The sequence below is a fragment of the Rhinolophus hipposideros genome (genome assembly GCF_964194185.1).
Source record: "Rhinolophus hipposideros genome assembly, chromosome: 5".
Lineage (NCBI taxonomy): Eukaryota > Metazoa > Chordata > Mammalia > Chiroptera > Rhinolophidae > Rhinolophus > Rhinolophus hipposideros.
Window position 1 is genome coordinate 92,711,414 of NC_138051.1, and position 27,007 is coordinate 92,738,420.

At 41.1% G+C, this 27,007-nt stretch overlaps 2 protein-coding genes across 3 annotated transcripts in view; both read left to right on the plus strand.

Annotated features, from left to right (window-relative positions):
- The first annotated feature begins 1,206 nt into the window (after positions 1-1,206).
- Positions 1,207-27,007, plus strand: part of GOLGA5 (golgin A5) — a 31,477-nt gene continuing 5,676 nt past the window's right edge. Inside the window, exons 1-10 of one of the 2 annotated variants that reach the window (XM_081048230.1) lie at positions 1,207-1,401; positions 4,201-4,774; positions 8,269-8,496; positions 10,150-10,369; positions 10,792-10,915; positions 13,217-13,420; positions 17,504-17,674; positions 20,117-20,245; positions 22,376-22,474; positions 25,909-26,134. In XM_081048230.1, coding sequence (XP_080904356.1) covers positions 4,231-4,774; positions 8,269-8,496; positions 10,150-10,369; positions 10,792-10,915; positions 13,217-13,420; positions 17,504-17,674; positions 20,117-20,245; positions 22,376-22,474; positions 25,909-26,134 — 1,945 coding nt within the window. In that variant the 5' untranslated portion in view covers positions 1,207-1,401; positions 4,201-4,230. Of the gene's footprint in view, positions 1,506-4,200; positions 4,775-8,268; positions 8,497-10,149; positions 10,370-10,791; positions 10,916-13,216; positions 13,421-17,503; positions 17,675-20,116; positions 20,246-22,375; positions 22,475-25,908; positions 26,135-27,007 lie in introns of both variants that reach the window. The other variant, XM_081048229.1, reaches the window with a different exon arrangement.
- Positions 22,624-23,835, plus strand: LOC308497505 (high mobility group protein B1-like; the record flags this gene model as incomplete). The annotated part of the gene is made up of 2 exons (XM_081048276.1): positions 22,624-22,630; positions 23,091-23,835. 2 exons carry the CDS (start codon positions 22,624-22,626, stop codon positions 23,699-23,701), a joined length of 618 nt encoding a protein of 205 aa, XP_080904402.1. The 3' UTR covers positions 23,702-23,835.

A 27,007-nucleotide genomic window follows, 5' to 3' on the forward strand; every position in this document is an offset into this window, starting at 1 on the left:
CAAGAGAGCTGGTGGAAACACACCACAAACACTGCTCAGAAAGTGGTGAAGGCACTTCTACTGACATTCCTTCCATTGGCCAAAGCAAGTCACATGATCAAGCCTGACTTGAGTGAGGCTGGAAAGGACACTCTTCCAGGATGCACTGCAGTCATCTGGCAACAGGTGGTGATATCTAATCCTTAACGACAAGAGCTCCTGAACAGTTGGGAATAACAATAGCACGTACTACAGGGTACGAACCGCACCTGCCTCACAGCTGCTGTGAGCATTTTGAGGAGAAGCACACGCACTGCTGATCACTGTATCCGCACGTAACCGGGGTGCACTAACTGCTAGGTGCCATTGTATTATCACCACTTCCCGGTGCTGCTGAAAGGCTTTCTGTGCCCTGGACGGGGCTAAACCTGACTTGAGAGGAAGAAAAGGAGTCGTAATTACTCCCGGTATTTAATTTGCAGACAGTAAGTCATTGCATCTAAAGGCACCGGCTTTGGAGTCAGGGGGACTCATTAAGGCGGATGATCTTAGGCAAGTGACTTAACCTCTCTGATCCCTAGTTTCCTCAACACGAAAATGGGGATCCTTGGGATATGTTGTAGGCTTATCGTTAGAGCTCAATTAGCCCAATCCTGTACACACTGTAGGCGTTGAGTATTTGTTGGGTTTACTGCATGTGGATTTTAGACTAACTGCAAACCCTCAATGAACAGTATGCATAACATAACCACAATACTGTATGGAAAGCCCTCCACCGGACTTTTCTCTCTTTGGGGTCTCAGCTGAAATGTCACTTCCTCAGAGACCTTCCCCTTCCTCCAATCACTTCTCACCGTTTTCTTGTGTTTACAGCTCCGGTAATTCTCTGAAATTGTCCTGTTCGTTCATTGCTTTACTTAATACCTGTCTCTCTCACGAGAGAGGACACTCCATGAAATTAGCAATCTTGCCTCCTGTAGCCTCAGCAACTGCGGGGCGGAGGAGGAAGAGGGAAAGGTGAATGCTGGCTGGTCCACCTGGGCCTCGGGCCCCGCCAAACTCCAGCTTCAAACTCCTTCCAGGGGCCCCGCCTCTGTCACCTACGTAGGTGTCAGTGGGGCCCCGCCCTGGTGGGCGTGGCCTGCAATGTTGTGCCCTCCGCGTGCAGACCGCCGCCAGCGGGAGGCGAGCACGTCACACGCACGCACGCCCTGGCCCCGCCCCGTCGCTCCTCAGGAAGGAAAGGGGCGTGGCTAGGCGTGAGGACCCTGCGGCCGCCGGCGCCGCCGCCTGAGTCGCCTCCAGGTGGCTGCTCTCCTCTGCGGGCCGCTCAGGCAGCGCGGGAGCCACTCTGTTTTGGGGTCCTCGCTGCCCTTCCACGTCTCCCGGAAGAGTTTTGGGGCCGTGGCAGGACCGTGACAGGTACGGGACGAAGTTGCTCAGCCTGGGCCTTCTCCGGGCTGGCGGCTGCGGGGGTGGCCCCGAAGGGCGTCGGGGCTGTGGTGCAGCCGCTCCAGAGCCCTCAGGTGAGGCGGCGGCGAGGGCCCAGAGGGCAGGACGGGTCCACTGGGGCTGTTAACGGCCCTAGGCGCGGGGCGGCGTCCTCGCCTCTCTCCGCCGGGTGGAGAGCTGAGGAAGACGGCGGGGGACCCCCGGGCCTCCCCATTTTGTTTAGTGCCCCCGCCTTCCTGCCTCCCACCCCCCGTCTGGTCGGGCTGCTCTTCCCCCTCGAGGCGCAGCAGTGCGGGCGGGGAGCAAAGTGGGTGCTGCTCTCGCCTGCCTGGGGCCCACGGACTGACACCGCCCAGGCCGGCCGACTGGCCCCCGCCTTGCTTCCCGTGGGCATCTGGCCTTCCTGCAGGCCCCGCCCCCGCCCCTCCCACGCAGTCACCCGCCCCCCCCACCTCCCACGCAGTCACCCGCCCCCGCCCCCTCCCACTCACTGTCACCCGCCCCCCACCCCCCTCCCACGCAGTCACCCGCCCCCCACGCAGTCACCCGCCCCCCCACCCCCTCCCACTCACTGTCACCCGCCCCCCCACGCAGTCACCCGCCCCCCCACCCCTCCCACGCACTGTCACCCGCCCCCCCACGCAGTCACCCGTCCCCCCACCCCCCTCCCACGCACTGTCACCCGCCCCCCCACGCAGTCACCCGTCCCCCCACCCCCCTCCCACGCACTGTCACCCGCCCCCCCACCACCTCCCACGCAGTCACCCGCCCCCCACGCAGTCACCCCGCCCCCCCACCCCCTCCCACGCACTGTCACCCGTCCCCCCACCCCCCTCCCACGCACTGTCACCCCCGCCCCCCACGCAGTCACCCCGCCCCCCCACCCCCTCCCACTCACTGTCACCCGCCCCCCCACGCAGTCACCCGTCCCCCCACCCCCCTCCCACGCACTGTCACCCGCCCCCTCCCACGCACTGTCACCCGCCCCCCACCCCCTCCCACGCACTGTCACCCCCGCCCCCACCCCCCACGCAGTCACCCCGCCCCCCCCACTCCCTCCCACGCACTGTCACCCGCCCTCGTCACCTCCGCGGGAGCCGTTTCCTGGGGCCAGTACCAGAGGAATTAGTTGAGGGCCTTGGGCCTCTGAAATCCTGTTCGTGGTGTTTGTCAGTGGGGCAAGTGCCCAGCGCCCATCTTAGTGTTCATGTGGATAATTATCCTTAAGCCAAAGGCTTTTGTTTTAAAGACCTGTTAACTTTAAAATGGGAGGGGAGGCATGGCCATGTAAGTGTGTTTTGACTGCTTTATTAGGAGAGGTAATTTGCCCCATACCTCTCCTGTTTACTTGAGAATAATACATCTGTAGGGAGCTTTATATGTTACAAAGCATTTCAGCTTCGTTTCCATTTGATTTCACATAAACTCCGCAATACAAAGGCAGTTAGTCCCGTTTCACAAGGAATAGGTTCAGAGGGTGAGTTCCTTGAGGTTTTTCAGATACTGAGGCTAGATGGGAAAGGCAGAGATTAAAAAATGGGTTTGGCAGACTTAGATTTCAGTATCTGAGCTGCCAGTTAAACTCAGGGATCTTTCCAAACCTTTTCCCCCATGTGTGAAAAAAGGATCTATGTATTGCTATGTGTCACGTAACGTGGTTGTGAAAATTGTGTGATAAAGAATGTTTGCATGGCATCGGACATAAAACTTCCATTCAGCAGTATTTATGAGTGCCTACTGTGTGCTAAATGCTGGCAATTCGACGGTGAGCAAAGCAGGGCCTGCCATAAGTACTCAAACATATGTATCCACCTCCTCCCCTCCCTACTTCTCCAGTGGAGAAAGACAGAAAAAAAATATGTAAAACATAAAACGTGGCTGTGAGAGAAAAGAATAGCATGTGAACAGAGAATGATAAAACCTAATTTAGATGGAAAGAAAGAGAACAGTTTTTGAACAGATGACATTCAAGTGGAGATTAAGAACAAGAGTTAACTATGAAAGAGTGTTCCAGGCAAAAGAACAATGTGCACATTCAAGAAATGTTTGTTAACTTTTTTATACAGTATTCTTCTATATCATAAGGATTAATTACTTCATCATTATTCTGATTCGTTCTGGAAGGCCATAAGTACTCAAACATGTATCAAATGAATGGCTACATGACTTTTATTCTAAATTAGCTTAATATGCACATAGTAGCTACTGAGTATTTAACTTATTGAAGGTGTGCTTTGGACAGATTCTGTGCATACCTAAATTATCCATAATAGTGCTGTATTTTAACATGAAGATAGATTTTGTATTAATCAGAAGTTCTTCAAGTTTTAGCACCTTCAAACAAGCTTCAGGGAATTATTGTGTTTATTTGGTTGTACTGAAGTTTTGCCATGTTGATTATTTCTGTTTGGATGGTTTTGTTACATTAACATTTGTCCTTTGCTGAAATCAGAGTAATAAGAATAGTGGCAGTCGTAATTTTGGTAACAGCAAGTACTGAAATGAGTGCCTATTGTGTGCCGGGCATCTTACAAAGTGTTTTTTTTAATATTATTTTATCTTAAAATTGTCCTATAACGTAAGTACACTTATTTTCTTCATTTTCTGGATAAAGTTTCTCAGTTTCAGTTAAATAGTTTGCTTGAACTTACATAGCTAGTAAGAGGCAGGGTTAGGCACTCAACCCAGACTATCTTGACTCCAGGGCCTGATCGCAACTGTTATGCTCTGCTGTTATGCCACACTGATCACTTTATGTCCTTTTTACAGGTTCACCAATAGAATTATTCTGCTACCATCATGTCTTGGTTTGCTGATCTTGCTGGAAAGGCAGAAGATCTTTTAAACCGAGTCGATCAAGGGGCTGCAACAGCTCTCAGTAGAAAGGAGAACACCAGCAACATCATATATAGCAAAAATACTGACTATCCTGAACCTCACCAGCAAAATACAGATCTGACTTATACTGGACCCAAAGATAATTATATTTCCTCAGCAGCTGATAAGATTAAAAATCAAAAAGCCACCGTCTTAGCTGGCACTGCAAATGCGAAAGCAGGACCTAGGACATCAGTGGAGGCCTCCCATCCTGTTGAAAACACATCTGTTCCTAGGCCTTCATCCCAGTTTGTTCGGAGAAAAAAGTCAGAACCTGATGATGAGCTGCTGTTTGATTTTCTTAATAGTTCACAGAAGGAGCCTACTGGGAAGGTGGAAATCAAAAAAGAAAGAGGCAAGATACATGTCCTTCAGAGTTCTCGGACAGCAAGTGTCAGTTCTATGAACACCAGCGTAAATACCATCAAAACCACTGAAGAAAATCCTTCTGGGAACCAAAGCCATGGTAGTTAATCAGTCCTCTATTTCTTTTAAAGTTAAGCAAATTAGATGTGTTTCCATAGCCTAATACATTCTGGTAGTGTTTCTCATCCTCTGTTTTCTTAGCTGTTCCCACTGAAGTAAAGGCAGGCTCTGTATGGCATGACATACTATTAGTCAATATACAGTTATAGTAGGGACCTTTGAATGTTGTCTGTAGGGTAAGTCCCCCCCAAGCCCCTCTCCCGCCCCAGCATCTGAGAAATTGCATCCAAAATGATTAAGATACTTTAAAATACAAAAAGACAATTTTGAAATCTGGTAGAAAACACACAATTTTGGATTTGGAACTATCTCAATTTCTTCTTGTCATTGGGATTATAAAAATGACAGGAGGCTGCACTTCACATATATTCTTGATTTTCAGTTTTGTTTTGTTTTTTTCCTGCATTCCTCAGAAGTAAAGCTGAGAGACTGAACTTTGATTCAAGTTGAAGGGTTTAAGGCACTGACTTAGTAGTGAAGTAAGAGATTAGAATTCTGGTTTTCAATTGTTTAATTTGCTGTGAAATTACCTCTACATGAACATTTCCTCATCTCATCTGAGGTTAACATGGTAGTGTGGGTAATTCAAGTACCTACTAACCATTTCTTTTTTTTTTTTTTTTTTTTTTTTTTAAGATTTTATTAGGGAAGGGGGACTTTATTGGGGAACAGTGTGTACTTCCAGGCCTTTTTTCCAAGTCAAGTTGTTGTCCTTTCACTCTCAGTTGTGGAGGGTGCTGTTCAGCTTCAAGTTGTTGTCCTTTCAGTCTTAGCTGTGGAGGGTGCAGCTCAGCTCTAGGTCCAGTTGCCGTTGCTAGTTGCAGGGGGCACAGCCCACCATCCCTTGCGGGACTCGAGGAATTGAACTGGCAACCTTGTGGTTGAGAGCCCACTGGCCCATGTGGGAATCGAACCGGCAGCCTTCGGAGTTAGGAGCACGGAGCTCTAACTGCCTGAGCCACCGGGCCAGCCCCCTTACTAACCATTTCTAAATAGCAATAAACATGCTAGGTTCTTGCAGGGATTCCTTATCAAGTTGATGATTAATGGAAGCTTGTTATGTCCTTAAATGTTATAGCTTTTTCCACAAACTTGGCTGTTAGTAAATAAAATTTGTTTTGTATCTTCAAGATAAAAAAGTGATAGAGGCAAGGGTTTTGGGCTTTCAAGACAGAAGCATACTGTAACAGTTGATTATGTACACACACTCCTAAATTTCTTTTCAACTATGTTTTTGATTAATCATACAACCTACTGGGTGCCAGGATACAGAAGTGAAATGAAATGGGTCAGCGTCTAGTTGGTGAGATAGACATGTAAACAGATAATTTACGTATAGTGTTGTAAATGCAATAATTGAAGCATGGTCAGAGAGTCTGTAATTTGAGCTGGGTCTTAAAGAATGAATAGGAGTTTTCCAGGTGAAAAAAGAAGAGAAGAGTGGTCCCAGAACATCCTGCATTAAAATCACTTGTGTGATTAATGCAAATGAATTATTAGATGCCGCCCCAGACTTCCTAAATCAGATTTTCTGGGGTTGGGGCCAGGACATCTGAATTTTTTGCTTCTCTAGGTGGTATCTAGGCCAGTAAAAGTTGAAAGTGCCGTAACAGTTTGATGCTAATGGATCTTCTAAGCCTAAAGTTGACATTTTCATCTTGGATTAGTTTTTGTTCTAAAACTTCATATAAATGGAATTATATAGTATGTACACTTTCTTCTCTGACTTCTTTTACTCAACGTGGTAGAGTAATTGGGTATATCAATAGTTTATTTTTTGTTGTTGTATAGTATTCTGTTGTATGGCTATACCACATTTATCCATTCTCTTTTATGGACGTTGGGATTGTTTCCCGTTTTTGGAAATTGTGAATAAAACTTCAGCACACATTTTTGTACTTGTTTTTGTGGGAATTCATTTTTCTTGGATAAATACCTAGAAGTGGAATTACTGGATCAAATGGTAGGTATGTGCTTAATTTCGTAAGAAATTGTGAAACCTTTTTCCATAGTGGTTATACCATTTTATACTCCCATCAGCAGTCTATGAGAGTTCCAGTAGCTCCATATCCTCGCCAACATTTGATGTTTTCCTTTTCTTTATTTATTTTTAAAGATTTTTTTATTGGGGAAGAGGAACAGGACTTTATCGGGGAACAGGTGTATACTTCCAGGCCTTTTTTCCAAGTCAAGTTGTTGTCCTTTTAGATGTGGAGGGTGCCGTTCAGCTGTTGTTCTTTCAGTCTTAGTTGTGGAGGGCGCAGCTCATCCAGTTGCGGTTGCTAGTTGCAGGGGGCGCTGCCCACCATCCCTTGCGGGAGTCGAACCGGCAACCTTGTGGTTGAGAGGATGCGCTCCAACCAACAGCCATCTGTGAGCTCAGCGGCAGCTCAGCTCAAGGTGCCATGTTCAATTTTAGTTGCAGGGCCCTTGCGGGAGTCAAGGAATCGAACTGGCAACCTTGTGGTTGAGAGCCCTTGCTCCAACCAGCTGAGCCATCCGGGGGGCAGCTCAGCTCAAGGTGCTGTGTTCAATCTTAGTTGCAGGGGGGCGGAGTCCACCATCCCTTGTGGGACTCGAGGAGTTGAACCCGGCAACCTTGTGGTTGAGAGCCCACTGGCCCATGTGGGAATTGAACCGGCAGCCTTCGGAGTTAGGAGCACAGAGCTCCAACGGCCTGAGCCACCGGGCCGGCCTTGATGTTGCCTTTTTAATTTTAGCCATTCTAGTGGGTGTGTATTGGTTCTCATTGTAGTTGTAACTTAATCTCTAAAGATGTTGAGAACTTTTGCATATGATTATTGATTGTTTATCTTCCTTTATAAAGTGTCAGGTCTTTTGCCCATAGAGTTTGTTTTAGCTCATTTTATCATTTAAATATAGTTCATTTTTTAGCACATACATATTTTTTTAGAGTAAGTAAAAAGTACATTTGCATCATACTTAGTAGCAAATTAGAAACAGGATGAATCTGAATTCCCGAGTCTCTATCTTTTTGGGAAGGAATTTTAGATTCCAGCTTGGTATATAACAAATAGCTCTGACCTATTATTACTCTCCTTGCCTTGAAACATACAGCTGCTTTTTGTGCCTTTCCAATATTTTCAGTGTTTAGACTTCTTCCTTTTTTCAAAACCAAATTAGAGACAAAAGGGAGACCAACACCCTTTTTACCTAAGTCCAATCACTTAAGTTATCTCTGATTTTATTCTTTCCAGAACTCTATTCTTGCATCTATTCTTTATCACCATTCATTCAGTGTATCCAGACTTTGAGGAGCCTTAGAGATCTATAGGCTCCATGTATGAGAATGAAATTTCATCAGAGGGAAGTCTTTGAGAATTTAAGTTTATTTTTTATGGTATCTTAGCTACAGCAGTCAACTGAAGCCATAAGGCATTCTACCAAGGTAAACTACTAATGTCTATGTAGTTAGCCTTCCAACGTAATAAAAATGTATTCCTTGTTTTACAGAAGCCTCTAACAGTTCAGATTCTGGTCATGAAGTCCAAGAGGATTCTTCAAAGGAAAATGTATCATCAAATGCTTCCTGCGCTGATCACAATCCAGTACCTACTGATGATGGCAAATCTCACGAACTGTCTAATCTTCGACTGGAAAATCAACTGCTGAGGAATGAAGTTCAGTCTTTAAATCAAGAAATGGCTTCATTACTGCAAAGAGCCAAGGAAACTCAAGAAGGTAGAGCCTTATTCACATTGTCCAGAATTAGGAATTTAACATTTCAAAAATAAACTAAAACCTTGATTACATTTAAGCTATGAGAAATATGTTAGATGAGATTTGTAAAATAGTGTTTTCATAGAAACACAGGGTCCAGATTTGGAAATGGGACCAATCATCCTCCAACCAGCCCAAAACAGAGAACATCGGCTTATGTGGTCATTTTATAGGAATCATGAAATTTAAGAACTGAGATGAAACAGAACGTTAGCAATCATCTGGTTCCTTTGATTGACTTATCCTGAACTTCCTGGGGGAACTCTTCATGAACCAAGGTGGGATTAAACAAAGTACTGGGTGCTAGTAGGTGAAGTCATAGTATTGCCCTGCTCAAGGGGACACAAAATAAACATGGAATTCCATTTGACTAGTACGCTCTGGAATTGTGCAGTGCAATGGTCTTAGAGCACAAAGCCCTCAGATTTCTCAGAGATGGATAATTACAAAGTAAATAATCCTATGCCTGAGGTAGTGATGGGGGAATATGTTAGTGTTATTCTAAGTGTGGCTAAGGAGGAAACAAAATCTGTCTCGGTTCCTAGGGTTAATTAGAAAGGAGTGTGAGGACAGTGGGAAATGTTTTGCCAAGACGGATGGAGGCCCAGCAGAGTGCAATAGAAAGATAGTTTAAGAGCTGTTAGACAGACTTCAGGAAAAGCTTCACTTTATCCAGACTAATGTAGACGTAGAGATAGAGCTTTACCTGAGAGTCTGTACAGTTTGCTTCAGTATTAAAAACAATGTTTTTGCTAGTAAACTGCAATTACAGATGGCATGTGAGGGAAATTGCACTGCATCACTCTTTCTGCAGCAGTTTCCTAGATTAAAAAAAATAATATCTTTTTGTCCCAGTAATGGAAATAAACAGATTCTTTCCTACTATGTTTCCCCGAAATAAGACCTAGCCGGACTATCAGCTCTAATGCGTCTTTTGGAGCAAAAATTAACATAAGACCCGGTCTTATGTTCATAAAAGACCAGATATGATATGATATGATATATGATATGATATGATGTAATATAGTAAAATATATATGAAATAATACCTGGTCTTATGTTAATATAAGACCTGGTCTTATATAATATAATATCTGATCTTATATTAATTTTTGCTCTAAAAGACTCATTAGAGCTGATTGCCCAGCTAGGTCTTATTTTCGGGGAAACACGGTATGTTGGTTTTGTTCTTGTTTGTTTTGCTCTTACTGGGTGTACATTATTATCTACTCTTGCTTTGGATTTGCATTCTTTCTTGCCCCTAGCAGAACTCTACAAATCCACTGACTGTTTTGGTGTTGTGAACTTTCTGCTAACTACTGGTTTTGACTTCCAAATGCTTTATGATATATCTCTAAAAAAACATTTCTAGAGGAGGAGCTAGCATCATGCCCCTTTCCAACCTATAAACTGTAACATAGATGTAAATGTTGGCCTTGAAAAATGAGTGTCCCATCTGGAGCAAAAAAATTTGAAGATACTTGTAAGCTCCTAATTTTGGCAACAAGTGAAGTACTGAAGGGACTCAAAGGAGATCATGAGTGCTCTGAAAAAGATCTGTTTGCTTGAATAGAGAAATTTCTTTTTCTTTTTTTGTTTCTTTCTTTTTTTAAGAATTAAACAAAGCAAGAGCAAGAGTTGAAAAGTGGAATGTTGACCATTCAAATAGTGATCGAATAACTCGAGAACTTCGAGCCCAAGTGGATGACCTGACCGAAGCTCTGGCGGCAAAGGATTCCCAGCTGGCTGTGCTGCGAGTGAGGCTACAGGAAGCAGATCAGCTACTGACCACTCGCACAGAAGCGTTAGAAGCCTTACAGAGTGAAAAATCACGGTAGCTAATTCTATCAGTAAGGAAAAAATGGTCTAGAATGAGTCTTTTTCCAATACAACTAATGATAAACACTGTAGTATACATACTTACTACCTTATGAAAATTTAGCTTTTGTTAATGTTGGAAATGTGTGTGATTAAAATTGGATTTATTGTTTGAATCTTGAGATGCATTGTTAGCTAATTCTGAATTCAAAAATATTTGAGGAACATAGTGTCGTTAGTCTTTCGACACAGATGTGGTGAGTGCTTACATTTGGATGCCTAAAAATATCGATGGCATGTTATTAAAAGGGAAAAAGGTTTCTTTAAGAATGTTTTAGTCAGACTATCTCTTTTGTGCTAACAAGCCAATGCTGTAAAAATTATTCTACCTTGTACACTGTGGAAATGAGTCATTTCAAGTGGTGTGTTTTCATTTAGAATAATGCAGGACCACAGCGAAGGTAGTAGCCTGCAGAATCAAGCTCTGCAAACTCTTCAGGAGAGACTGCACGAAGCGGATGCCAGTCTGAAGAGAGAGCAGGAGAGCTATAAACAGATGCAGGTTAGAATGGGAGTTCTTTGGTTATTTGGACAAAGAGGAATGACCTCCTGCTGTTCCATAACACATTCACTCTTTAGTAAAATTCTGCAGTGCACTTGAGAAGTCTTTTTTTGTGACAGAAACCAAGTATTTGACAATTTAGCTTGATCCTTGTTAAATTTAATTTTATGTCCTGAAATACAATTGAAATAGTTAATATTCATGAGAGATGACATGCGTTTTCATTTAATTTGGTGTGCAACCAAAATTACCGTTATTTGATTAAATGCTGATTTGGGGCATTTTATTTATTCTTTTCTGATTCCAGTTTAATCTGATTCATTTATTTCAAGAGAAAATTGTACATAATATTTGTAGTTTTACTTACAAGTGAATTTTTGCATCTAGTTCAGTGATTCTCAATCCTGTTTACAAATTAGAATCCCTTTATTACTTCCAGGTGCTCACTCTCCACTCCCAGAGAGTTTGATCCCATTGTATGAGGGAGGGCATAGGGGTTGCTGTTTTGATCTTACAAGATTCCCACCTATATCTGATGGGCAGCCAGGGTTGAGAACCACTGGTCCAGGTTATCTTTTAAACAAGTGAAAATAGTTCAGCCCTGAAGTAAATATCAGCTAATGTGGGTGTTTCAAAATTTTTGTTGATATATTTTATTTAACACAGTATATCCAAAGTGCTATCATCTCAACATGTAGTTAATGTTAAAATTAATGAAATATTGACATTCTTTTTTGCATACTGTTCTTTAAAATATGGTGTAGTTTATATTTAATTTAGTTATTAAATTTCTTCTGAAATATTTCATCTGTATTTAGGTTTCATAAAATTTACAGGTGAAAAAATAAATCCACATATCCAAGTTGTTCGAAACATACTCAGAAGTTTTCCAGTAATAGACAATTCCTCAAAAAGTTCAACATAGAGTTACCATACCACCCAGCAATTCTACTTCTAGGTGTATACCCAAGAGAACTGAAAATAGATGTTCACATAAAAACCTGTACACAAATGTTCATAGCAACATTATTCATAATAGTCCCTAACTGGAAACAATACATGTATTTGTCAGTTGCTAAGTGGATAAACAAAATGTGGTCTATCTATATAAGGAGATATATTCAGCCATAGAAAAGAATGAAGTATTGTTTGATGCTATAACATGCACGAACCTGTAAGTGAAAGAAGACAGACACGAAAGGCTGCCACATATTATATGATTCCATTTATATGAAATGTAGAGAGAAAGAAAGTAGACTAATGGTTGCCAGAGCCTGGGGCAGGGAGGTATGGGTAGGAGATTTCTTTTTGGGGTGAAGATGTTCTAAAATGAGGTAACGGTAATGGTCGCACAACTCTGAATACACTAAAAACCACTGAATTGTGAACCTTAAAGAATGAACATTATGGCATGTGAATTATATCAATAAATCTGTTGTTAATTGAGTATTAGATTTTATATTTAAGTTTAATCAAAATGAATAAACTTAAATCTTCCATTCTCAGTTACATTAGACACATGTCACATGCTCAGTAGACATTAGCAGTAGTCCCATTGCTCCTTTCCTTCAGAACAGGTTAAGATTGGGTCAGAGATTTTTGGGCTTTAGCGACTGGCATGTAACTAAATGCTTTTTCGACTTCTGCCTTATCTTCTGAGTTTTTTGTGTGTGTTTTTTTTGGTGACGGGAGCTTTTGAGAATTAAGGTAAAATATAAATCTCAGAACTAGATAGGCCAGTAAGTGACAGGCCATGTGTTTTTTAGAGTGTGCTTTAAAAGTTTCTTAAGCTTAAAAATTACATCGAATAGCTTATTAGAAAATTTGAAATAAAGGGAGAACGTTAGCCATGCTAGGTATTAGAAAAGATATAGTTGTTTACTTATATCTTCTATTTGTTTTCTAATGCACTTTCTAGTTTTCTGTAGACCTATATTATCCATTGATCAGCTAGTATCAGATCAGATCTAGTATCCAACTGACCAGATTCCCCTGGGAAATTTCTTAAAAAACAGAGTCTTGGGAATTTCCAAGCCCAGTCTTAGAAATTCCAGTTCAGTTGCCTGGGGAAGGCCGTGGGTGGCTCTATTTTTAACAAACTTTCTAATTGACTGATTCATTGCTATGTTTGGGAGCTACGACCTTAGATTACCTATCCTCCAGTTCCTAACAAATGAAGAAGTTTTTTACCTGCCTCTTATGTTGTTGGGCTGAGCTAATAAATCCGATAAGATATCTGAATGGATGGTTGTAAAATCTTAAAGTAAAATGACATAAATATGATATAAAAATCTGTCACAGAGTGAGTTTGCTGCACGCCTGAATAAAATGGAAGTGGAACGTCAGAATTTGGCAGAAGCGGTTACTCAGGCAGAAAGAAAATACTCGGATGAGAAGAAGAAAGTTGATGAGCTGCAGCAGCAAGTCAAGATGCATAAGTCCAACTTAGAGTCCTCGAAGCAGGAATTAATTGACTACAAGCAAAAAGCTACTAGAATACTCCAAGTAAGCATGAGGTGTACATGTTTAAATATTAGGCTATGCCCGCGAACTGAGAGACATGTGAGACTTTGTGTAGATCTGTGAAATGATTTGTTCACATTTAATGGGTTAGCTCACTTCAGGTGCCTTACTCTACTCAGAAGTGTTATAAAAAGGAGGAAATGTCTCTTGTTCCTACCACTTCTTTTTTCTTTTTATTTAAAATTCATTCTGTCACTACCTAGTTTAGGTCTTCAACCTATTACCTTAATCACTGTGAGAATATTAATGTTTGTTGTTAAATAGTTGTTTTGTTCTTCCTTGTTGATCTACTGAATTTTAGAGCAACTGGTCTAGGTCTCATCCAGCTCAGAATTGGCTCAGCCAGCTTTTTAGCCCCCTTCTTCAGATCCAAGGTGACCTGACCTTCTTTACTAAGAAAGACTGTAGTCAACTAATGTAGTTTTCAACTTCTCTTTCCTTTGTCTCTCGTATCAGAGGGAAAATGCGTCCTTTCACTTTTTCTAGGATAATTTTTCTGCCTGTGTGTTGGTTCCATCTCCACCCACTTCCTTTAAGCCCTTTCTCCACCAGTCTCTCCTCTCCCTCTGCTGCCCTCTTCTGGCTCAGCGCACTCAGAGCACATGCTTACCTAGTGGGAGAACAACTGAGATCTTGGAATGCCTGCCTAAGGAGCAAAGCCTTGGGGCTTTTTTGACCACTTTGATCCATTTCCTTATCCTTCTCTTTTCTTTCAATGGCAGATTTACTGGAATTATTGTGTATATTCTGTCTTCATTTTAGAACTGTCAACTTGAACTCCTTTATGTAATTTCTGTCCCCACTACATTTCTGAAAATGTCTTCTCAAAAGTCTTCAATGACCTAAATATATATTTTCTGTCCTTTTCGTAGTTTTTATCCACTTTGATTCTGAGAGAGCCTATGACACTGTTAACTCTCATGCCTTCTTGAAACTTTTGCCTTCTAATGCCACTTGCAGTGCCTTAGCTCTTTGTCTTGTCTTACTACTGTTTCTGTCTCTGTGGGGCCCTCTTCACAATCTCCAACGAGGAAGAGTCCTCTCAAATTCTGTCTTCAACCCTCTTATTATTATTTCTTTCTTTACATTATCATATACTCAGTCTGCTTCCGTCTGTTACCGTGATGTGATTTCAGCATGTCTCCAACCCTAACTTCCTGACCCATTTCTAAATGCCTGCCATGCTTCTCTGCATGGGCTATCTCAGCCTCCATACCAGCTGCTTCTTGGGTCTCCTATGTCAGTAAATGTTATTGCCATCTTCCCAGGCAGTAGAACTTGAAACCGCAGTGTCATGTTGACTCCACCTTTTTCCTTTAGTCTCCATCTGCTATTGGTTATAAACACATTTTGATTCCACCTTCATGAAATACATCCATCTCCTCCAGACTCTTTTTTTTAATTAGTTTGGTTGTATCACTGTAATTTGTTAATTCATTTTAAAGGTACTTATTGAGTACCTAGCTATTTACTAAGCACTATGATAAATGCTGGGGATACAAAGCTCAAAATATGTATCCTCTTTCTTAAAAGAGTGTTCAGTTTAGTGGAAAGACATGTGGTAATTGTTATGATTACATTATGCAGTGAGGCCTCAAAATCTGCCGGGGGGGTCGGGGATCACTGGAGATGATGTATAAAGAGGAACATGAAGGATGAGTAGGAAGAGTGTGGTAGGGAAAAGATTGCAGATGGAACAGCCTGTGCCAGAGCAGAGGGGTCTGGGGGATCATGACATATTTAGTGAGTGCAGCTAGTTAGTTCCCTACTGCTGGAGCATAAAGTATTAGAGATTAGAGATAAAATTCAGTGACAAGCAGAAGCCAGGTCATGCAGGGGAATTTGGGTTTCATCTTGTAGGTGCTGGTCGGGGCGGGGAATTTGAGCAGCATCGGATTTGAGTGTGAGAACGATGGCAGTGCTGAGGAGGCCGGGGCGAGTCGGCGCTCTCTCCCGTTTATCGTCTCGCCAGCGTGGCCCCTAGCGGGTGCTCAGTAAAGTGTGGGATACATTGAAGGGATGAGGGGTGGGATGGTGAGCTGTAGATGGTGAGGACGCAAGTATCAAAAATAATGGTAAGAGATGATGAGGATTTCACTTGACCCTGTGGCAGTGAGGATGGCAAATGGAGGACAGCTGAGAGAATTGTCAGGGGTAGAATGTATGAGTCTGGAGATTTAGTTGGAGGAAGGGGAAATGGCAAATGGAACCTAGGATGACGCCTGGTTTCTGGTTTGAATGTTTGAATGATGGTCCCTGTACTAAAAAGGGAAGCAGGAAAGACAGCAGGCTAGGGTTGATGGAGATTATGACAAGTCAGGGTGAGTTTTCAAAACTGATGTGACGTTGAGGTGAAAATTTCAGGAAGCTGATCAGAAATACAGGCCTGAAGTGTAGCAGAGGGGTCTGGGCATTAGCATGTGGGGAGATTTTCTATATCATAAACATGACTTCACATATATATGTGTGTACATATACATATATGTATGTGTATATATATAATGTTTATCGTAGAAAATTTGAAAAACACAGAAAAGTTTGAAGAAGGCACTCGTCATTCTACCGCATAGAAAGGAAAGACTTTTTGATGGAGCGTGACGTTCAAATATTTATATGTAAGGTGAAAGAGCTGGTGCTCCTTAGTACTGGCCTGCAGTTATAGCGCTTTTGAAACTAGTCTTCCCACGTCCACACTCTTCTTCCACACACCTCCTTCTGCCAGGAGTCGGTGAACTCTTTCTGTAAAGGGCCGCACAGCACAGACTCCAGCTAGTCTTTGCGGTCTATATGTGGTCTCCATCACATATATTTTTTTTCCACAATCCTTTAACAATGTAAACACCAGTCTTAGCTTGCAGGCTGTACAGAAATAGGCCACAGGCCATTTCTGCCCCATTGACAGGGTTTGTGGACACCTGCTTTATACCACTGCCCTCCTAAAATGCATCTCTGCTCAGATCACTTCCTTGTCCACCTTTTGGTCATTTGTCTTGGCCTGCTGGGTAAAATTCAAACATTTCAGTCTGGCATCTGAAACCCCCACAAATTGGTCCTAACATACTGTCTGAGTGCATCGCACGATGTGTTCTTAGAGGCCCTCGTGCATTTTTATGCTTTGACCTCTGTTTTTCCTATGTCTGCTAAAATCCTAGCCATTTTTCAGGACCAGCACAACTGCTGTCTTTCAAGGAAAGCTTTCTCTTCCCCAGAAGTGGTTTGTTGTCCTCAGAACTCTGCAAGTGATCTTACCATATCTTTCTCTCAACTTATATTTATTTCCCTCTGCTGGATACTTGTAACTTCCCTTTTAGCTTATAAGGCAGAGGGTACTGTTCGCAGTGAGAGACATTAGCTTTGTTACACAGGACACTGAGCACAGTGCCAAACCCACCATAGGTGCTCCGTAAGTATTTGTTGAGTGGAATGTGATGGGAAAATAAGCATGAGAAAAGATGAAAAGAAAATATGGGGCCGGCCTGGTGGCTCAGCTGGTTGGAGCACTGTGCTCCTAACGCCAGAGGCCCTGGATCTAGGCTGCTGTGAGCAGCCGGAGGTTGGCGTGAGCTGCTGTGCGCTGCTGTGTGCTGCTGTGCGCTGCTGTGTGTTGCCATTAGTGGCTGGCAGCTAGCATGAGCGGCCGTGAGCAGCCGACCAATGACTGGCGACCGACTGCATCAGCTGGAAGGAGCACAAGGCTCGTAATACCAGCATGGGCAAGGGAGCTGTTTCCTACACAACCAGACTGAGATATAACGGCTTGAACCAGAGGGGAAGTAGGGAGGCGGAAGAAAGGGGGGAAAAAAAGAAAATATGAGAAAAATCTTGTTAATAATAAGTTTTCAACAATAACATGGTCCTGGGGACTGAAATCCAAGGACGTTGTATAGCAAAAGGCTCTGTTGCATTTTTATTCCAATGGATTTAAAAATCTGTAGGCTTTCTTTGATGGAGAACACAAATATAATTGGAATAGTTCCTTAGTAGTTTAGTTGGTCTATGGTAGATGATATTCAATATACAAGCTAATCTCTGCTTTGCTTAAAGATTTTTCTTTTTCTATAATAGTCTAAAGAAAAATTTATCAACAGCTTAAAGGAAGGATCTGGTTTTGAAGGCCTAGACAGCAGTGCTGCTAACAGCATGGAGCTAGAAGAACTTCGGCATGAAAAGGAGATGCAGAGGGAAGAAATACAGAAGCTGATGGGTCAGGTGCATCAGCTGAGATCTGAATTACAGGTAAGATTCATTACAGTTCACTTCAGAGACAGCATTTACCCCCAGCTGTTAGCAGTTTGAAAGGTGCTGATTCTGTATTTTGGGGGAAGGGTATTAGTGAAACAACCTGTGGAACTTCTGCTGGAATAACAGTCACCATATAGAAGTGAATCTAAAGCAATTGGTTTCTTGTCCATGGACTGACTGTAAAGTTATGGCAGTAACAAACACAGGTAACCAGATTCATTCATTCAACAAACATCTACAAGTGCCTGCCATGTGCTAGACATCTTCTAGAGCTGGAGTTATAACAGGGAGCCAGGTAGGATCTTCATACTTATAGATCTTACAGTCTGGTGGTTAAAGACAAATTATATTTAGGCTTGTCTATATGTTTAATAACTGGTATGTTGTCTCATATTAAAGTGGGCTCAGGGATGGTCTTTTCATGATAGTTTCATGCATAATCTTACAATTTATAGTTTATTTATAATTGCCATAGTCAATCTAAGAATAAATTGGGCCATTAATTTAGATTAAACATAGGGGACTTGACATAAATACCATAGGAGGAGTCTCTGAGGATGGGAGAAGATAAAGTGCAGGGTAAAAAGCCTTTTAAAAAAAATTTTTTTTGCAAAGAATATTTATCCATGCTTAACTCAGCAAATTACTGATTTATAAGACAGACATAAACTACAAAGGAAGGTGTGAAGTTGTGAGAAGAAATAGGCTTGTCTAGAACGTAGGCTTGAATGTCAGACGCTCTGGACATAGATTCCATCTTTGGCCCTTAATGTGTGTTACCTTGCAGTTTCCAGGCAGTTTCTCTCACTGAGCCTTAGTTTTCTCCTCTGTAAAATACAGATAAACAGAGGTTCTCTTGGAGATAAGCAACATGTGTAAATAGACCCTCAGTAACTAGTAGTAGGTGCTGTTATTTCTGGATTTTTTTCTTATTGGCCAAGTGGAAGAGCTGTTAAAGGCTGTTGTCATTATAGGCTTTTAAGTAGGGATTTTGTTCCTGTAAATAACTTTGAATTCCAAAGAATTCAATCCCATGAAGTTAGAAATTGAATAGATGCTACTCTTACTCATACCTTATCTTACATATAACATATCTTTTGGGTGAGATTATGAAAAATATGATTTTTTAAAAATATTTCATCCTTATACTCCAGCATCATTGATGACATTGAACCATTTTCCTATCCTTTCTCAAGAAGTTTATTAAATTATAATAAAGATTATAGTATTAGGTCCAGCAAAATGGAAGAATTGTTAATCATTTTAATAGCTATCATTTACTGAGCACTTCCGTGCTCTCTACGTATGTCTTTTCATTTATTCTTTACCATGACCCTGTAAGGGAGATGGTACAGTCTTGTTTTACAGTTTGAAGAAATTTAGGCATGGGGAAGGAGAGTAACTTCTCGTGACTAGTAAAGTGACAGAACTACTATTAGATCCTTTGTCTGATTCCAGAGCATGTGTGCTTCACCACTGCACATACTTCCTGCCTCTCAAGAAGTCATCTGATTTAGTCAGGTTGGTTACCTTCTGCTAACCCTGAAAACTCAATGGCAGGGGAAAATAATTGTACTTATTGCTTTCTGCTAAATCCACAAAGTTGTATAAATACAGAGTATTAATTACACTGTGATTTTGTGGGAGTATCATTAATCTGTCAGTTCTTTTAAACAATATGTGACTGGAGATGAGTATAAAACAGAATGTATTATGCCAAAAGGTAAAAAGCAAAATGAGATGCTGATTTTAATCTTTTGGTACTGTATGAATGGACCTACGCTTAACCTGTATGGGGATAATACAGAAACCTAGTCACATTCTTTGTTGCTAGCAGATTTCACTAGAAATCCAGAGGGTGGTTTTTCAGTTTGAAGACCTGAGACTAGTGACACCAAGTGAAGGCATTAGAGTAGGAAATATGGGAAGGTCCAAAAACATAGTAGTAAGAAAGCTAAAAAAAAAAAAAAAGAAATAACATGCAAACCTCATAAAATAACATGCTAACCTCAGGTGCTGTGAGAGAAAAGTTTTGTTTTTACTGTGTGTTGATTATGTATGCACACAAAAGCTAATTATAACCTGCAGTTGCGGTGAAGTCCTTTTTAATGTTGTATTTTTATTCTTTTTGAAATTGTTAGCTTTTGAATAAAGATATAAATCTCCCAGTGAGCCACTGTCTGCTCATACTCATTCAGCCAAATGGCATATGTGCTGCAGTAGCTGTGGTGTCCTGTTCATTTCTCTCACCATTTGCCGTGTCACATAATGAAGTGTCAGTTTATATGCTCCCTTTAGACTGAGACCATGTCTCTTTCCTTTCTATCCCTCCTGTGCCCACTGAGCCCAGTTCATGGTATGAAATGATTGTTCAGTAAATGTTGAACTGAACAGTTAATGAATGATTGCTCTCACAAGTAAGGTCTTTTTCTTTAGGATATGGAGGCTCAGCAGGTTAGTGAAGCAGAATCCGCAAGAGAACAGTTACAAGACCTGCAAGACCAAATAGCTGGGCAGAAAGCGTCTAAACAAGAACTAGAGGCAGAACTGGACCGACAGAAGCAGGTAAGGGCTTTAGATCGATGATTACCGAGGAAGACTCTGCCAGCAGCTTGCTGCCATTCTCCTGGGATGGGCTCAGTGAGTTCATGGTAAACAAGACCCAGGTCCCTCCTGCCGTATTGCTCTCCCACACTCCTCATTGTTTTAACAAATGAAAAACAGACGTACAAAATGGTGATGGGTTCTAACCTAATATCACACAACTAATTAGAGAATAGACTAGGACCCAGGATGCCTGTCCCAAAGCTCTTCCTACTGCCCTGTCTGTGTTATTTTATCTTCGTGTCAGTGTGTATGTTATAGAAAACGTAGAAACATCAGTTGATTTTCATGTTTTATTACACTTGTACTTTCTAGGAATAGCAGTGAATGTTAGTTAATAGAAATATAAATACATTACTGCTCTTTCTATTTGAGAACAACTGCTTATACAGTCATATTTAAGATTATATTTCATTGTTCACTTGACAGTTGTTTGCTCCCCAAGCCAAATTCTTCATCTACTTATGTAATAGTTTCAGTATTAACACAGTTAAACATGCTTACAGCCACATTTTCAGAATAGGATTCTGTATCTAATGTTAACAATACCTATAATTTACTGTGTGATGACATTCTTACAGGCACTTAGTTTACATTCTTATTTTATTCTCACAATAGAATCACTGTTCTCTTCATTCTACAGAAGAGAAGGCTATTCCAGCTTTGCATTTTTTATATTCTTTCAGAAATTTTTTTCCCACTGGGATTTATCATTTCTGAAACGGGTTGTATTCTCAGAGAAATGTGTTTCTGCATTATGAAAGTAGCACTGAAATCTGTTTCCTGGGTAGGAAGAGAAAAATTCAGAGCAGCAGCCTCCTGGATACATCATAGGCTGTCTTAATTTAATTATAAGATTAGCTGTCCTTGCAGAAATTGCATTTTAATTTATTCAAGGAGCTATTATATATTAAAAGGCAAAAATTTGATGTTCTTGATGGTTAGTGAGATAATTTTCATTTTATTATGGCAGGTGGTGTTAACCAGATTCACTTCCATTGCCCTTGGTTAAAATGAGGGAGTTAAGTAAAGGAAAGTGGGGCTGAATGTAGCTATAGACTATTTAGTAATCAGATGTTCTAGATGTAAAGTACTTAACCTTGGGATAAAATGTCCTGTAGTACTCCTTAATCAATTTAAGTAATTTCAGCCATAAATTTTGTGCTAGCCTAGAGCTTAAGAAATTAGGCATACCTTCTTCTGTACATTATGATTCTCCTACCCTAATTAACCTTATGTTCTCTTTCCTCACTTATCTCAAGTTTTAATCTGTGATATGAGCAGGTTGAACTGAATGTCTAACATAGTCTCTAGCAGTTTAATTTTATATCACATTTACATCTTCATATAGCTCCCTTTACTTACTTTGTCAGCACAGTTAAGCATAATGCTTTTTTCTAATTGACGTATAATTGACATACAATATCCTATTAGTTTTAGGTGTACATCATAGTGATTTGATATTTCTATACATTGTGAAATGATCCCCATGTTAAGTCTAGTTACCATCTGTCACTGTACAACGTTACTATGATATTATTGACTATATCCCAATGCTGCATAATACTTTTGAAGGTGCTTAGCCAATTACTCATTCTTTCTTCCCTGAGATGTGCTTTGCTCTTAAATTCTGACATCACTCCAACTGATTATATCCATTGTACAAACTAGAGGTGCATTAGGGCAGTTGTTAGTGAATCTGCGGGTACTTCTTTTCTTTCTCACTTTCTCATATTGCTGTGGGAATGCAAAATGGTACAGGTATTTTGAAAACAATCCAGAAAACAATTTGTAGGAAACTTCCTTAAAGTTAGGCGGACACTACTTATATGATCCATCAGTTCTATTCCTGCATATATATCTACCCAAGAGAAATAAAATCATATGACCACATAAAGACGTGTGCTTGGATATTCATGTACAAATTGATACATCATGCCGAAGTATTAACTTTTTGTCAGACCCATTAAGTCTGTGCATTTATTCAGTGTTTAATCAGCAGGTATTGATTGAGTGCCTGTTATGTGTCGGGCACTGTTTTAGATATTGGGGATACGCTCTTTTACCTTTGTGTTGTACCTCACTTTATAGGAATTCCGCTACATAGAAGAAGATCTGTATCGAACAAAGAACACATTGCAAAGCAGAATTAAAGACCGAGAAGAAGAAATTCAAAAACTCAGGAATCAGGTATGCAGTGCCATTCACAGTTTAGGAAAAGATACCATTGTAAAGCTACAGTTTTTAAAAAGAATGCAGTAAGACCTTTCCCCATATTTTCATTTGAGTTCTGTTGCAGTCGTGATTTTATTTTCAGCCTAATACAGAATTTTCATCTCATGCCACGTAAGTCTGAATGTGCTGTTTTCTGTGGCTTGCTTCTTATAGAAGTATCTTGTCATCAGTCACCTGATGGATGTGAATTAGCCCAACATTTTGTACCTTCTAACTACAATGGTGGTTGGGGTGATTGCCAGTTTCATAACTGTGGTTTCTCTTTCCTAAGAAAAATGCATGATAAAGCTTCCTATTAACAACTGATAGGTCTTCCATAAAGTCAGCAAGATGTCTTTTAACTCTGAAAATGTAAAACCTATAGAAAACAACTTATCTATCAACAAGTAAATGGATAAACAAATTGCAGACTACTCAGCTATAAAAATAAATTCTTGATACAACAACTTAGATAAATCTTTTTTTAAAAAACCACACACAAAAGTATTTATATGGAGTACACTGAGCACCACAGAGACAGCGCTGGGGCAAGCGCAAGTCGGCCTTGCCCTGGGCGACTCTGCTCGCTGAGGACAAATCATTAAACACGGCAGAGGAGAGCCTAAGAAGCCGAGAGGCAAAGTGTCATCATCATACGCGTTCTCTGTGCAAACCTGCCAGGCGGAGCACAAGAAGAAGCATCCAGACGCTTCAGTCAACCTCTCGGAGTTTTCTAAGAAGTGCTCAGAGAGGGGGAAGACCATGTCTGCTGAAGACAAAGGAAAAACTGAAGACATGGCAAAGGCGGACAAGGCCCGTTATGAAAGAGAAATGAAAACTTATATCCCTCCTAAAGGAGAAACAAAAAGGAAGTTCAAGGGTCCCAATGCATCCAAGAGGCTTCCTTCGGCCTTTTCCCTGTTTTGTTCTGAGTATCGCCCAACAATCAAAGGAGAGCATCCCGGCCTTTCCACTGGTGATGTTGCAAAGGGGCCGGGAGGGATGTGGAATGACACTGCTGCAGATGACACGCAGCCTTCTGCTGAGCTGAAGGAACACTACGCAGAGGACATTGCTGCCTACGGAGCTAGAGGAAAGCCTGATGCGGCCAAAAAGGGAGTTGTCAAGGCTGAAAAGAGCAAGAAAAAGAAAGCAGAGGAGGAAGAGGAGGAGGAAGAGGAAGATGAAGAAGTAGGAGGATGATAAGTTCGTTCTAGTGTGGGTTTTTTTGTCTATAAAGCATTTAACCCCTCTGTACACTACTCCTTTTAAAGAAAACAATTGAAAGGTAAGGCTGTGTAAGGTTTGTTTTTAAACTGTACAGTGTCTTCTTTTGTATAGTTAACAAACGACCAAATGTGTCTTCAGGTAGCCCTGTCCTGGTGGTCTCTTCAATAGCCACTAACCGTGCCTGGCACAATATGGGGGTTGTAAATGGGCATGGAAATTTAAAGCGGGTCCTTGTTGGTTCACAGCACAAATTAGTTGTTAATGGGGATGGTAGTTTTTTCATCTTCAGTAGTCTCTGATGCAGCTTATACAAAATAATTGTTGTTCTGTTAACTGAATACCACTCTGTAATTGCAAAAACAAATTATAGCTGTTTTGTTGACATTCTGAATGCTTCTAAGTAAATCCAATTTTTTTATTAAAAGAAAAATATATGGTATGATTCTATTTATAGGAAATTCAAGAATAAACAACTACAATCTGGTGATAAAAATCAGAGCAGTGGTTGTCTGGGAGTGATGGAAATATTCTGTTTCCATCTGGATATTGGTTACACAGTTACACATTTGTCAACCTCATTGTATGATTAAGATCTGGGTATCTCACTTGTATATAAGTTTTACATCAACTGAAAAATGCCAAAGTATTAGTTAATTAGGGGATCACAATATAATCCTAAAATAGAAAGTTCCTTTTTAATAGTTAGTAAACCTTAGCTTATTCTCAGTATAATTCCATTTGGCAGTTACTTGTTGTGGACCTAGCCCTGCCCTTAATTTGTGGGAATGCTATAAGAGATTCCGGAGGAAGGAAGCTAATTTTCATTAAGTGCCAACATATGGCATATACTGTGCTAGACATTTTATATGTTACTTATATACAGTGGTATCTCAGTTTTCGAACGTAGTCCACGAGTTCTGAATCATTTGAAAACAGCCGACAGCTAGGCCTCAGGATCTTGCATTCAGCGGAAGCCGTGTGACATATTCGACTTCTGAGTCATGTTTGAAAACAGAAGCATTTACTTCCGGGTTTATGGCATTCATAAACCAAAATGTTTGTTAATGGAGATGTTCGAAAACTGAGGTACCACTGTATTAGGCATCACATCCTATGAACAGGAAAACTGAGGCTCAGATTTATAGTTTGCCCCAGTTTGTAGCTAGGAAACGGCAGAGCTGGGTTTTTAAACTTAGGTCAATCTAGTGGCCTATTTTCACAATCATATTAATGCAGACAATATTTGCCCCGACAGAGCTGCCTTATAGCTTCATTGTGGAGGCAAAATTGACTCCCATTAAACAGTGTTAGCAGAATGCCTGATAGATGCCTGATAGATGGGGTCTAAAAGAAGGCTGAGGTAAGCTCATGGTTGGGGTAGCCTGAAAGGGCTTCAAGGAAGAGGCTTTGAAGGCAGGTAGAGTCCAGATAAGAGAAGGGGATGGAGTTTTCCAAACAGGGAAAATGTGGACAGCAGAGCAGAGACTGAATGGGAGTGGGGGAAATGGTAATAGAGGAGAACAAATAGAAGATGAAATGAAGGAAGTTACTAAGAACCAACTGTCAGCCAGATCCTACTGGGAAAATTCTTATTTAATATCCCTAAATACCACATATAGCAGGCACCATTATTCTGACTTAAAACGTGAGGAAATAGATTCAGAGAGGCGGAGCACAAGAATTTTGGAGCAATTGTCCAAAGTCAGAGAGCCAGGGAATTGCACAGCAGAGATGAAAACCTCAGACAGTGGTCTCTGCCCTGTATCACAACTGTTGAGTTGTGGAGGGTTTTGAATCCAGATCAGAAAGTTTGAACTGTATCCCGAGTTCAGTGCTTTCAAATATTTTTGACCATGATGTTACAGTAAGAAATAAAGTTGACATCATATCTCAGTACTCACACGCACTTACAAAACTAAAACAGAAGTTTCACAAAATAATACTCTCACGTACCATGTGCTGTACACTCTGATACGTCCCAGTCTATTCTATTCTTTTAAATGTGGATTGTGACCCACTAATACATTTTGAAAATCACTTCTACAGACAAAGAATCATTATAGTTTTGAGAAATCAATCAGGGCCACCGTTTGCCTGTGGGAATGTAGTAATGTGGCTTCCATGTTGCATGACTTTGGTTTGGTTTTATGTAATAAGTTTATGGACACTTTGTCTTTCAGCTTACCAATAAAGCCTTAAGCAACAGCAGCCAGTCCGAGCTGGAAAGCCGACTCCATCAGCTGACAGAGACTCTCATCCAGAAGCAGACCATGCTGGAGAGTCTCAGCACAGAAAAGAACTCGCTCGTCTTCCAGCTGGAGCGCCTTGAGCAGCAGATGAAACCTGCCACTGGAAGTGGTAGTAATGGATCTTCCATTAATATGTCTGGAGTTGACAGTGGCGAAGGTGAAAAAAAAAGAATCTCGAAAGAACATTTTGTTGCCTTAATTTCCAGCCTTGCTAATTCAAACACGATTTTGAGATGTTAAATCACTGTTCTTTGAAAAAAAGTTCCATCCCGTGAAGCACCCGCTTTTCTCTTGGTGTGAGGCCTGGGCCGTGTGCTGTTTGATGTGATTGTTAGTGAATTGGGCTATGGACTGATTAGCACCCGCCACTTGTGTGGAGAAAAGACACCCGAGGACCAATAGTCCTGTTGAAACATGTAGGACACTCACTCAGTAGAGAGGGACTTTCAGGAATCCTAAAGCAAGATTTGCTTTAATAATCTCCAGTCCGTAATTATGAATATTAAAGCTAATACATAGTCACATAACTATAGCCACACTGTATAATTTTAATAGAGAAGTCTGTAGATTCCCAAAATACATAATCAAAAAGAACATTAAAGATTTTAGTGTAAGCGTCAATAGATTTAATCTTAGAAAGTCCTTTTAGACTATTTTGCTGTAGATGTTTGTAGTACCTGTTTTATTGATTTAATTTTTTTCATGTAAATAAATTTTTTTTAGAATAAATGATTAGAAGTGGAATTGCTGGGTCAGTAGGTGTACACATTTGAAGGCTTTTGAATTTTGTTGCTAATTCAGCAAATTATTAAGTGCCTATTTAATACCAAGTATTGTTCTAGGCATTAGAAATACAGTGGTCAACAAAAGAGACCAAAATCTCTGCCCTGTGGATCTTACATTCTGGTACCGTCGGGTGAGGAATATAGGTGGAAGAGACAGGCAATAAATGAATTATGTGAGATGGTGATATGTGCTACAGGGGAAAATTAAGCAGGGAAGGGAGACAGTGGGTGGTAAGTGTGGGGTT